General features: G+C 40.4%; 1 protein-coding gene across 1 annotated transcript in view; it reads right to left on the bottom strand.

Annotated features, from left to right (window-relative positions):
- Window positions 1-13,944, bottom strand: part of cpamd8 (C3 and PZP like alpha-2-macroglobulin domain containing 8) — a 65,513-nt gene that overhangs the window by 15,738 nt on the left and 35,831 nt on the right. Inside the window, 8 exon segments of the mRNA XM_061683033.1 lie at window positions 740-802; window positions 2,356-2,511; window positions 3,281-3,417; window positions 3,489-3,575; window positions 4,418-4,583; window positions 8,247-8,321; window positions 8,723-8,879; window positions 12,747-12,828. Coding sequence (XP_061539017.1) covers window positions 740-802; window positions 2,356-2,511; window positions 3,281-3,417; window positions 3,489-3,575; window positions 4,418-4,583; window positions 8,247-8,321; window positions 8,723-8,879; window positions 12,747-12,828 — 923 coding nt within the window.

Raw genomic sequence — 13,944 nt, 5'->3', positions numbered from 1 at the left:
ACTTTCGGCTTTGACATGATAGTAGTTTCGTGTAGTCTGGCCATCCCTTATGACAAAAGAAAATGGTGGCTCTTCATCCAGGTAATTTCTAAATCACGAGTGGCGAAACTTAGAATAATGATTTCGTCCCACCTTTTATTCCATTTTTCAAACGGAATGTCTACAAACACACACACGCACGCCTGCACGCACACAATGTGAACATCCCACACACACGCGCGGACACAAACGCAGCCATTGATTGGATTCCCGAGCTGTTGTATGTATGTCATTAGAAGCCAGGTGCTGCTGCCTAAAGCTCTGTGTTGTGTTCTGTTGTTTACGGCAGTGGAAAAAAGAAACTAGAAACGCCTGAGGAATGAATGATTGGGGGAGAAAAGTATGTTTCCTCAGATTCAACATCTTTGACATCCTTTTAAGAGACAAAACAAGCAAGCGATAAGAGCACAGGAAAGAAGAAGAAAAAAATGACGACTCATAAGCACATAAGAGATTTTTTGTTGGGTCCGTGTCATGGCAGGAAGTAATCAGCATCCTGTCCTGGGGAGTGCAGCACATAAAAAGAGCAATTCCCTAAACTCTACCAGATTACTCCAATTGCCGGTGATTCATTTGTGCGTTAAAAAGGAGCAACAACAAGCTCTCGGCTGCCAACAAATTCTTCCCCGTGAGCCGATGAGGTAAGCACACGCAATAAGTGCAACAAGTGTGCGCGTTTGTGAAAGTCTGACTGTGTTACCTGCATGAGACAGCAACCTTCTCCCTTGGCGCTGACAAAAAGGCCCGTAGGAATACTGGGAATCTGGGGCAAAAAAAAGAGTTACAAAGGGTCAACAGGGGAGATGTGAATCATTTATAATGAAGAGAACGGCTGTTGCTACTTTAAGCATTTTGGGCTTTGGCCTTTTTCTTTAGTTAATTATACAAACCCCAATTCCTATGAAGTTGGTACGTTGTGTAAAACGTAAATAAAAACAGTTGGTTTTTTTTTGCAAATATTCTCGCATTTTGAATTGGATGCTCATAACACATTGTCGTTGGATTAATTCTAGTCCTTACTATATGTTTTTGAACGGGGGAAGTTGTGAATTAATACAGTGTAATGCAGCTATCAATATGCCTGTGGATTATTTTCAGTCATTCCGTTTATTTCTATTGTGTATGGTGCCAGTTAACATGAATACCAAGTGAGTTGAGTGATCTCATTAGTTATAGTCACTGTCGAGTGGAATCTTTGCATCTCCATAACCGCTACTATTCAGGAAATCGAAGAAATGCAATCGCGCTTGATTTACCAAACACCACATGGTTAAAGTTGGTATTTTACCCTATATTGCTATCATTTGCTGTTGCGCACCAACAGCAACACAACGCAACCCTGAAATTATGTTCAATCTCTGAAATATCTAACTCATATTATATTCAAAGGTCTTAGAGCCATCTGTCATTCAATAAATAAACCGATGAGCTGACTAAACAGGCTAAGGAGCAGAAATGAATGTGCACACACTTACCTTCGTGGCTGACCCATTCCTTCTGCACCAAAGCATTACAGCCATCCATTTTTAACAAAACATACTTACTCAAATTTATTTAACGTGACAATTTTCACTCATTAGTGTCAAATTAACATCCAGGCTTTCAATCTTGAGGTGACATAACACCGCAGGGCTCCCGCAGCGTGAGGGAAGAGGCGGAGTTTTAGGACACTTCTGAGACAGTTGTGCTTTCAGGAGCGTTAATGCAATTATTGTCAAGCTATTTTCAACATTTGAAATTGGTTAATGATTTGGAAAAATAACAGATGACATGGGGATAGACAACTAGTATTGATTAGTGAAAAAACATCAAATTAGCCATATTTACACATACAAGGTTTCCGCTTGACAGTGACAATATACTAGTATGTTGCGCATGCGCCTGTGTGCGACCGAATGTGCCATGAACTTCTTTTTACTCTAGTGGATTATTTCTAGTGGTTCAGTTTATTTCTATTGTGTAAGGTGCAAGTTATCATGAATAACTAGTGCGAGGAGCGCTTATATTAATTATGATAGTATATTGTGCATGTGCCCGACTGCCTGTGTCCGCCATGGACCTTTTTGACTGGATTATTCTCTAGTAGTTTTATTTATTTCTATTGTACACAAAAATGCAGTTCTCTTAAAAAATAAAATAAAATTAAAAAAACTGGGAACAGGAGACATCCTCTTAATTACAATGCATTGGGCACATGTGGACAAGCCTGCGATGGAGATGCAGCTTTTAAATGCGATTTAGAAATGTTCTCATTTCCAAATTGCATTTAAAAACTCTCTCTTTATGAAACGTAATGAATACAAAGGATGTGGTTACCGTGGCGCTCTGAAGGAGTTTCTTGTTGTCCTTGTTGAGTTCAAAGGTCTCCTGGAAGTCCAGGTTGGTGGAGGCCAATGAGATGGTGAGGTTGACACCCGCAACATAGGACATGATGGCGTACTCGGACAACGCTTGGAGTGCCACACACGTGTCCTGGCACACGGGTGAAGTGAGTAAGGAAAGGTTGTATGACGACCATGCAAAGTAATCAGCTCAAATTTGAACGAACTTCAACGACAGTGTTGCTTTGAGATATGAGTTAAATTCATTCCGTGACCACGCTCGTGACTCAAAACACTGGTATCTCAAAGCATCTATCCCTATTGGCATGAATGGAAATTACATTAATCGGACCCAGCCTCCGCGAAAAACAGTAAACATTTTTGTAATGTGTTTTTTAATAAGGAAAATAGCACTCCATCATATTTGACTTGAAAAAAAAACAGTCATCAAATTATTAAGTACAATGTAAAGTATTAAGAGTTGTGGCCACCAGGGAGCAGTACAATACAATCATGCAGCTAAACGAAGAAGAGTTTCACTCAACTACTGTAGGTGACTCAGTAATGTACAGTAATATTAGTCATTTTTGCCAGAGGATAAAGAGTATATGTCTGTAAAGTATTGTTAGATTATCTGTCTACATGTGATGCTGCATCATTTGGGTTCAAGTATCCGCTTTTTCATGCATTATAACACCACCACATAGATCCAGCCATCCATAGATGCTATTTGATAACTTGTCTACGGCATTTCCCATTATGTATTAGCATTAAACTAGCAAAAAAATAATGTGAAAAATTGTCCAAATGACAGCTCATACCTGGAAAAACTCATAAGTAGGGTTATTCATGCAGTATCTCTGTATATAAATAAAGCTCTTATTATTATTATAATAGTCTACAACATGTTCCAAGCCTACCTGTGTAGAAGAGAACCCGCCTAGGGCGTTCCGCTGCTGGGAGAGCCATTTGACCACGGGCAGGGCTGAAGCCACATCTCCAAGGAGAGTGTAGGTTAGAAGACCGTAGGCTGTCATCTCCACCTCTGCCGACACCACTGGGAACAAACGCGCGGCACTTAGTAGAAGCTGCGTGCGCGGTGGATATCAAGTGGACCAGTTGGTCTACCTGACTGGGAAAGGCCGTCGCTGAAGCCCATGAAAGTGTCTTCGTCCGTCATCGTGCTTCCAGTCAGGCTCCAGTGGGTGAGTCCATCTGCGCACATGTACAGTGACACGTTGCAGAGGCTTTGTCGAAGATCATTACAGTGAACCTATTCGCGGTTGGCTATGCGGGAATTCACCTCTTCAATGTTTTGTTCTGCGGAACCTATCTTTTGCCATTTGAATTATGAATATGTACGTGAACACTGTATACCCAACTTAACCCAATTTAAAGGCTCTATGAATGACAGCCTAGTTGTTCCTTCAAAAAAAGCAGCTTGAAATCATCTATTATTGCGCTTTGTTAGAAATCGCATATGTAGGAGACTGATGGAAAATAAAAATTTCGTGCAAGAGCGACCAACACCCGCCCAAAAAAAACTAAACAAAAAAAAAATCATGTATCATCAAAATAAAAAGGCTCCCTCCTCGAAAATGTGACATTAAATAAATAAACAATAATATAATCTAAAATAGATAAATTATAAATACATTAATAAAATTTCAAATAAATTTGATTTGAAATAAATATGTACAATTAATAAATATTTTTTTTTTAAAAAAGGTTTTTGTTTATTTTCTTGTTCTTGTTTGTCCTCCAAAAATGTATCTCATGTATTCATTCTAGAGCGGCGTAGGGTTAATGAGAAAACAACAATCTTGGCTTCACATCAAAATACAAGGGAATAGAAAAAATATGAATAAAAAATAGATATTTTAATCAATGAAATTGAAAATGTCTATTCGTTCACCAAAATGTATGTCGATTGAAAAATAATTTCTTTTTATTTGATTAAAATACCAAAACCATGTTTCAAATTAGAATTCTTTTTTTTAGGTGGGAGAGATAACACAATGGCTCGGATGGTGTTATTGTGATAACTGTGACAGTACCTTGCATAATGGCCATGTGGTTGAGGCGGCGCAGAACGAGGGGGGCAAAGGCGCTGCGGAGCAGCGCCAAAGCGTACGCGCACAGGGCAGTAGTGTAAGGGTCATCAGCGGAGTAGGTGTTGGTCTCCAGGAAGTCCTTGGCTTTGGTCACTGCCACCTTCTCTTCCTGGACCACAAAATAAAAAGCATTGCATATTTGGTGATGCAGCAGGATGGTCATTGCAAAAATGCTTGGAATCTCTCAACGTTATTAAAAGACAATTTGCAATTTTGGAAGATTTTAGCTACAAACATGAAGTAGACGCACATGATTTGCTTTTGTGGGCCACACAAAATTATGTGGTGGGCTACATCTGGCCCTTGAGTTTGACACCTGTGATCTACAGTATCTATACCAGTGACGTTTTGTGACTGGCAGAACAATTACATGCTCTTTCACTAGATAGCAGAAGGTACAATTAACCTGTGTATCCACTTTTTGGAGCATTTTATTTTTGGGGGGTTGGTGTGCTGTGAGGATTTTCTAATGTAAAATACAGTATGTGCCTTTACTCAAAAAAGGTTGGGAAACACTGATACTGGTACCATCTTGAATCCATCTTCCCTTTTTTATGTAAAGGACAGAGAAATGGACATGAGACTTTGTTAAATTAAAAACATCTCTGCCCCAGCTGCTCTGTACAAATATTGCTGAAAATAAAGGACATCATTGACAGTAGTTTACTTATTTGTACACTTGGATGACAGCTAAAAAACAAATTTAATTCAACAAAAATCATTGCCTACAACATAGGGGATGTTTCTTTGTCCTGGGAAGTGATGAGTTAAATTCTAATTGAATCCAAACAAAACTTTGTTATTAAATCAACTTTATTATGATCTGATTTGGGGGTTGTAGGTCACTTTGTACGGCCCGCCGCACACCGAGTGACGCGGCTGAACACGACTCAAGTGGACCATCGCAAAAAAATTAGTTGCCGACCCTTCGCTGCGCACCAAGCAGTTGAGCACCACACATATACAGATGTGCTTCAACGAAAAATGTGGCCTTTTATGGCAACCTTAAGGGTTTTGATGCTCTACGTATAGTAGACTGTACTGTGTTATTTTCTATTGAATCACAAAATCATGGTGCAATTGTCAAGGAAGAAGCGGAAGAGAGGAAACAGGAAATCATAAAGGAGTGTGTGGATATTTTGAGAGGCTGTTGAGTCGGTTTTGGCCGCGTTGCTCCGTGTGTGGCGGGGCCCAAGTGTCTATTTTATAACACACCTGGTTGTGTGTCAGCTTCACTTTCTTGCAGTACTGAACATTCTGTAAACATGAGTCAGCTGTGCTACATATTATCAGGCAACAGGTGAACATAAACATCCCACGTGCATGCTCACATCTTCAGTTTGGGTGCGGCTATTGAATAAACTTTTCCCCCCTCCAGCAAAATGTTAAACGTCAGCTTTCATCTTTGGCAGATGTGACCTTCCCTGTAATCTAAGAGATGACAGGCCCCCAGAGCAGCTCAATGCAAGTACAGAACAATTTTTTTTCATGAAGTGAAACTGGAATTGGATTGATCTTTTTGCTTTGATGTGAAGGATTTTTTTTAAAATTTAAATTATTTTTATCAGTTGTAACAGATCAAGGGGGAGGTCAGGATGGATGAATCCAAGACAGGGCCAATGTGCTCAACTATGTACAATTGGAAAGCAAAAGTTTTCATAAGAATTATAGTGAAACCCAACCCATTTTAATGGGATTTTCTTTTTGGAGGAAATATACACAAAACTTCACACCTCCAATGTAACATTGTTCAGGACATTTATTTTACTCATAAAACTATTGTATGAATATTTTTGTAACTACTCTACTTGCTTTGCTGTTTTAATAATAATAATAATAATTCATAGCAGGAGCTCCGGTTTTAGGAGCTGAGCGAAATGGTACCCAAAAGCAAACAATTTGAAAGATGACCTTGCGCATAGATGCGATGATAATAAAATAATCTACACACCCACTTCAAATGCCAGGTTTTTGTGACAAAAATAAAATGAGACCAAACTAAAAAAATTATTTAAAAACATTTTCCACCATTAATGTGGCCTATACCCTGTACATCTCAACTGAAATGATGAAACTTTTCGAGAGGTAAAGTAAAAATAAGCATCTGCGATAATGTGGTTACACAAGTGTGCACGCCCTTTAATAAAAGGGGACGTGGCTATGTTCAGAACTAACCAATCACGTTCAAACACATGCTAAATAGGGGTAAGCACACAACTGCTACCATTTAATGTGTCCCTCATTAATAACTCCCAAAAGTTCAGATGTTCTAGTAGGCTTTTCCTGACATTTTTTTCTTTTTAGCAGAAGCCCGAAGGTTTCCCTCTCTCTCTTTGCTAACACTGACTGCTATTTGGAACTGTTCTTAATTCCTTCCACCATATCTAAGACCCCAGTTGCAGTTGAAGAAAAACAGCCCCAAAGCCTTATGCTGGCATCACCATGCTTCACTGTAGGCATGGTGTTCTTTTGGTGACGAGCAGTGTTGCATTGGAGGGCAAAGATTTCAACCTTGGTTTCATCGGACCATAACAAAATCTCCCAAACACACGTGGAAAAATGTGCCACAAAAACCTGGCATTTGAACAGGGGGGGTGTAGACTTTTTATATCCACTGTACCACTCTAGGCTACCTGTCATGTCAATGTGGTGTACAGTACCCCTGAAGAAAACTTTTTTAAGAGAGTAAAAGACAACTCAGGCAAGTACTGTAGAGCGCAGGTAAAAAGCAGAATTGATTCGGGAGGAATGTAAATTGTCCTTCACGAGACCCAAATGTCTCTGCACATTATCCGGAGATGTTTTGACACGATGAAAAACGTTATCAGATTTGCAGCAGTGACTTGAGGCATAACAAATGGGAGCGGGCTGCCTGCCAACACATCCTTCCCTACAGCTATCAGCGATCCTGCAATTTAGTCCCACAGCTGGCGGGATGGCACCTCTCAATGCCCTTGATGACTCCATGAAATGAAACCTGTAAAATCAGCACTACATCCGATGTAGCAAACAGGAAAAGTGTTTTTGTTTTTACAAGAGTTGGAAAAGACATTTAACGCTGTTTAGTGCGCCGAACTAACAGAAAGAACCCGACTGTTGTTGTTGTTGACCTTAGTTGAAAGTAGTGAAGGGCACTGTAATCAATTAATAATGTGTTTAATAATTAATAATAATCAATTAGTGGCTCCCACTACCGGACACAAATTCCTTGTGTTTTTTTTGACATTTTTGGCAAATAAAGCTGATTCTGATTAATTGAAGGTTACAAACTCTTTTGATGATGTTGAACTTATTGTTGGTCAACTACGTTTCGAAGTAATCGATGTAAAATGGTGTTAACCACATGGTGACCATCTGTAGAGGCACTGTTGCTTCACTCTAAACTAGTTTGCGGACTAAAGAAGAATGTCATCTCCTGTATGAGCTACAGTCGTGCTCAAAAATATTGGCATCCTGACTGCATTGTCTATTGTATATATTTGTCCAAAAAAAAAAAAAACTCTCACTATTCTGTCATTTAGCTTACTGTGGGGGGAAAAGTGGGGTTCACCCTGAACTGGTTGCCAGCCAATCACAGGGCACATAGAGACAAATCAATTCCACTCACAGTAACAATGATGGACAATTTAGTCTTCAAGTAAACCTAACATATGTGTTTCGGGAATAAGGATGGAAGCACAAGGAGCAGATAAGGGAGTTCAGAACGTTCAATATGAAAGAATAATTGCTGGTTAATTTTCCACATAGTCGACACGTAGTCGGATGTGCTTACATCAGTTGATATCCCTGTCTCCAAAAGCGCTGCCACCACATAAGCCGTCAGAGAAATCTTCCCGTGGGTCCCACCCTGTAGATGGAAGAAAACATTCATTGCTTTCACTACATATCACATTACAAAAAGAATTTCAGGCTGTCCATACTTCCATCCATTTTCTACCACGCTTGTCCTCATTAGGGTGTCGGGTGAACTGTAGCCGATCCCACTGTATTTACAGTTTCAATTATTAATATAGGCACTTGTAAACATTTTGGTGTGGGCGTCAAATCACGGCAGGGCTAGGTCTCTTTCCCGGCAAGGTGTCCAGGCTCTTCACAGAAACAATTTGATTGTTTCTTTTGCATGCTTGCAAAACTCAAGCCAGGGTTCTCGCTGACAACGTAATCAGATGTGAAAAATCTGCGCATGGGGGTTCGTAACTGCAAGAACTCCCTGAACTCGGTGAACCTTCAACGCAGCCATCAGTCTACCTGCAGGTCTTTATTCAGAATCCGCCCCATGGCCGGGAAGGAGCCGTCGTCTCTCTGGTGCCTGATGAGCCACGACTTAGCCGCTCGCAGCTCCTCAGGGTCAATAAAGATGAAGCCCCGCGACTGGGCGAAGGACTTGAGCACGAACGCTGTCAACCTGGAGGAAGTGCAGAAGGGGCAAGGGAGGTAAACAGGGCTCAGGAAGGGAGGAGAAGTATCAAAGATCCTCAACAACAAAAAATGTGCTGGCAAATTCTGCAAAAATGCTCAACTGTCAAACTTCAAGAAGGCAAACACTTTTCAGGCCAGGTGTGAAGTTTGTCCAACTAGTCACACTCTTTCAATCTGTCAGCAGAAGGAGGTATGTAAAAATGGATGTTATGAAAAGGAAAAAAAAGATAGACTTGTCTTGAGGATGTAAAACCAAACATGGAACATTTAAGTACTGTATGTGCTGGAGGGCGCTCAGCAGAAGTGCTAATAAGTCACACAACTAGTTTGCTGCCTAAAGACCAAGTCAACGATGGGAAGTCGTGCTACGTCCCTGTAAACGAGGGTTGGGCAAATTATGGTCCTTCTGATTTTTTTTTTTTTTTTTTTTTAAATCCGGTCCACCAAGTATTTACATTATCATGAGTCCTGTAACATTTGCTGCACTAATTTTGCCTTTTTCCTATAAAATGAATGAAAATGTAGTTATTCATTTTACTTTTCATTTATCTCAAAAGATTATTAATTAATTTACCTCATTAAATATTTTGGGTGGATTTTTTTGTAATAAAAAATACAAGTAAAAAAAAAAACCCCCACACATTTAGCTTTATTATCAAATAATTGGTTGATTATAATTAAATTCTAAATAACACAAATGAGAATTATTTATTCTATTAACAATCTGACACATTTTAACTTTTTTTTAAACATTTTAACCGCATCCACAAATGACCTAAATCCTCTTTCCATTTTAAAAATCATTGAAATGGTGTGGCATGACCTTAAAAAGGCCGTTCATGCTCAAAACCCTCAAGTTTTTCTGAATTCAAACAATTCTGCAAGGAAGAGAGGGCCAAAATATCTCCACAGAGATGTGACAGACTCATTACCAGTTATAAAAACGTTTGATTATCCCCTGATCAATCTCTTTGGGTTGAACAGTCTGAATGCTGTTAGTCTTTATAGAATTATGTTATTCATAATCCAGGTGAAATGGTAGCCCTCTTTATACTGGGATAAAGAATAAGCTTTCCCCAGGTCCACATCATAACATTCCCTTCTAGGCTCTGCAAATCTGGACTTCTATCTCAGACAACACCCATGTATGGTGTTCAAAAAGCCGTCATATTTACACTTTGAAGTGTGCAATTGGCTACGGAAGGCCCGAGGAGGGGATTTGGATGTGGAAAGCAAGAAAACAGTCGAACTATGAGAGATACTTCATAGCCAAAACATGAGAGACTGATGCTTCCTATCTTCCCAAACAAATTCACACTTACACTTTTCCAGAGCCTACCGCTCAGCAAAACTGGAGAAAACCTAGGACGTATCAGTGAAGAAGAATAACATCCAGAGACATAAAAAGTTTTTGTTTCCATCTCTATCTTTGTGCCTTATTATGGTCAGCTGTGTGTCTCATCCAATTAGTCACATGTGGGCAGCAGCGGTGTCATCAAATCTTCTTGAGATGTTGGCCAAAGCGGTGCAGCTTTTCCACCAAGTTCTTCATGGATGATTGTGTTTTTTTATTTATTTATTAGCTAACTTTTATACACGGTACCACTAAGGTCCGCCGCACACCAAGCAAGCAGGCAAACGTGTGTAAACTGGTCAATCGCTAAAAAATACAGTCATACCCGTTCACAAGGCGATTGATCCACACACGTTTGTCAACCACAAACACCATGGCGTGATGGTTAAGGAAGAAGTGCATTGTCCTTACCGCTGGAGTTATGTTATAGTAATAGAAAGAGAGGAAACAGATGACAAATAAAGGAACAAGTGGATATTTGCGAGGCTTTTGGCTCCACTGATTGACTGCATGCGCTGCATTTCGACGACAGAGACACCTCTCTTTTTAGCCATGGGTATATATGAAATTATTTGAAGTTATAAATATAGTCAAGTATTATTGGTAAAGACAATATACAGTATATACTGTAAATATTGTACTGGTACAGGTTGGCGGCGGGTAGCTGGATGTCGCTTTGTACCTTTTGTACATTTCAGTGACAGAGACTCTCCACGCTTTACTTGATACGTTTACACTTCCGGTCAAAAGTTTCAGAACACCCCAATCTTTCCATTTTTGTTTCAATTTAAAGGCAAGCAGTTTAAATCAAATGAAAAGTTTGAAATGGTACAAACTAAGTGGTGAAATGCCAGATGTTAAACAAAACGGGTAAGGTTTTTTGTATGTTTTCCATCAAAACAAAATTAAACCCCATCGAGCTGATTTGAGATGAACTGGACAGAAGAGCAATAGCAAAGCAACCTACGTGCCACATATTTATGGGAAGTTCTGCAACAGAGTTGGGAAGAACTTACTGGAAAATAATTGAGTTTTACTATAGATAGAATTCCATGAGTGCGTTCAGCTGTTATATCTGCCTAATGTCGCCACTTTAATGAATCAAAGGTTCAGATTACAGTTTGGTTTATAGATTGATGCCATTATTTTTTTTTTTTGTAACTTGGTTTATTTGTTCTGTGCTTTTATTTCAGAGTGCAATCTGACACTGAACTCCATGAATTTCAAGATTCTTTTTTAAATGTAAAAAATCTTGTGTTCTAATACTTTTGTATGTACTGTACCGGTATGGCTTGATGGCAGCCGTCTGGATCTCACTTTATATCCGGAAATGTTTCTGATATGACATGGCCTTTCGGAATGGCCGTTAAGCCTTCGACTCTGCAACGCCATTCACTTGCGACTCTCAGAAAAACTAGTGGCTGATGGTTGGCCACTCATGAAAACTAGTGGCAGAACCCGGCACGCCTGGGCAACTGTTCAGTCAGCTTCGGCTGGTTGCTCGGTGTACGACGGACTCAAAGCAGGGCTTCTCAAACTTTTTGGGTCCAACATTTTGAGAACTGGCCATGAAAAAGACACTGCAAGGGTCAGTTCCTCACAGCTTATACTGAAAGCCACTGTTTTTAGATCAGGTAAATTTTCCCTAAAGATAATACATCTTTTTGCCAGCTGGAAAATGTTAGCACTTGTAAATGCACATCTCTGGATATCAACAAGCCTCGTGTTGATGGATTCATAAGGCATGGTGAAGGTTACCTTTAAGTGCACCATCTGCGTTGTGCCCAAAACGTACACCGCCTGCCGTGCTTGTTGCATCCTCTCATCCCGTCACTCATGAGGGGAAGAGGTCAAGCTTTTCCCTGGCGGTGAGCGACTCTATCCTGGTGGTGAGTCATTCATCCGTGCTTTCGGCCAGTAAAATCGCATTTGGTGAAGCGGCCCCAGACAACGTATACCTCTGTCTCCAAGAGGAGGCCAGCGCAGCATGGGTCCGCGCCGTGTCTCGGATGGCGCTCGAGTGCAAATAAATCTTGACAGCTTTGCCTACCTCCAGGAACCAATTACGCAGTTTGTTTACGATTCTCGGTTGTTTATGCAGCCCGTTGTTTTACAACGCTGTCTCCATTATATATCACGATGCCCACCTCGTCGCGATAAATCAAGCAGAGGTATGCGCCGTGCGAGAAGGCCCCAAAAAGTGAGCAATGCAGCCCCCCCACAGAGAACATTGATGTCATTCTTATAAACATTATGAGATGGCTCTGTCTGCTTGACCCCAAATGAGGGTAAACACAACAATGGGAGAAAACGATCTCCAGTGCGTGTGTGTCTCAGAGTGTGTGAGTGTGTGCACACGCACGCGTGCTGAGTTGCTGCAGAAACCTTCAGTGCTTTGGCCGGTGGCGTGTGTGTACCAGTTAAAGTTGAAGAATGCAGCCCCGACGAAGGACGGATTGAACGCTAAGAGTTGTGTAAACTTCTCCAACAAGGACTTACCACATACTTCCTGAGGAATCCCTCTCTCCGAAAGCACTGTAGGAGCCATCCTGACGTTTGTAGGTCAGTTGTCTCTGGTAACCTGCATCAGAATGAAAAAAAGATTGGGTTGAAGATTCATGTGATTAAGGTGGGGAAAAACTCTGTGTGTCCAGCCGCATTATATCAAACTCTGTCAGGAGCTTTGCAGAAACTATGATGGAATATCCACCTCTGGTTAACAACAAAAGTAAAAAAGAATGAATTAGGCGGATCCCAGAAAAAAACAAGGGTGAAAATAGAAGTTGCCTTTCAGAGATGGAGGGGCCACAGGCAGCTTCGAGCATTCAAAAGCAATGTAGAATTAGCAACAATTCTCCTTGACAGGTTTATCACCTGTTTTGATTATTAATTGACTATGCAGTCCCAAAAAAATGAAGCTTTAAGCCGATAACATTTAGTGTTACAGTAACACTCCATTACGAATAAGTAATGCTACCAACATAGCAGCCGTGGCTAACGTGCGGCTAACGTTGTCTTGTTCAGAGCGCATGTTAAGTACAGTGCATATCTTGTGCCCTTGAAGGGCGTGGCTTGACTCAAGGGAGGAGGGCGGGAGTGAAGGGAATCTACATTAAAACCTTGCTAACAGTTTTAAAACTGCAAACTCACCCTTAAAGGCAGCAGAGTATTTTTTTATTTTTGTTTTTATTTATTTTTTAAAATCAACATTTTATAGTGGTTAACTTCCTGATACATTCCTGTGGCTTGTGTGGTTTGTGGTTGTCAGCGTGGGTTTTCTCCGGGCACCACAGCGTCCTCCCACGTTCTAAAAAAATTGATGTGCGCTGTGGATGACTGGTGACCAACCCAGGGTTATATTTTACAATCGAATGACAAGTAAGTAAGTAGACTTTACACCGATTTTATCGGCCTGATTGGTATCTGCCGATAACTAGCATGTTATGCTGATCGGCTGATCGGCTTTATCGTCATAAACATGCCGGTGTTCTGTCGAATCATGCTCTAAAGTTTCGGTGTGGGTGAAGTAATTTAATTACAAAAAAGTAATTTAATTACAGTAGGTTAGCACCCATTATTTCCGTCATGTTGTAATGTTGGCTTGACTTGACTGATTAGAATACACGATCTGACTAGAGCAGTGATTTCCAACCTTTAGCCAAGGAACATATTTTACAATTGAAAAATCTCTCAGCAC

The sequence above is a fragment of the Phycodurus eques genome, chromosome 8 (genome assembly GCF_024500275.1).
Source record: "Phycodurus eques isolate BA_2022a chromosome 8, UOR_Pequ_1.1, whole genome shotgun sequence".
In the NCBI taxonomy this organism is placed as follows: Eukaryota; Metazoa; Chordata; class Actinopteri; order Syngnathiformes; family Syngnathidae; genus Phycodurus; species Phycodurus eques.
Note: the sequence above shows the minus strand (reverse complement) of the source record. Positions and strands in the feature narration are given on the sequence as shown.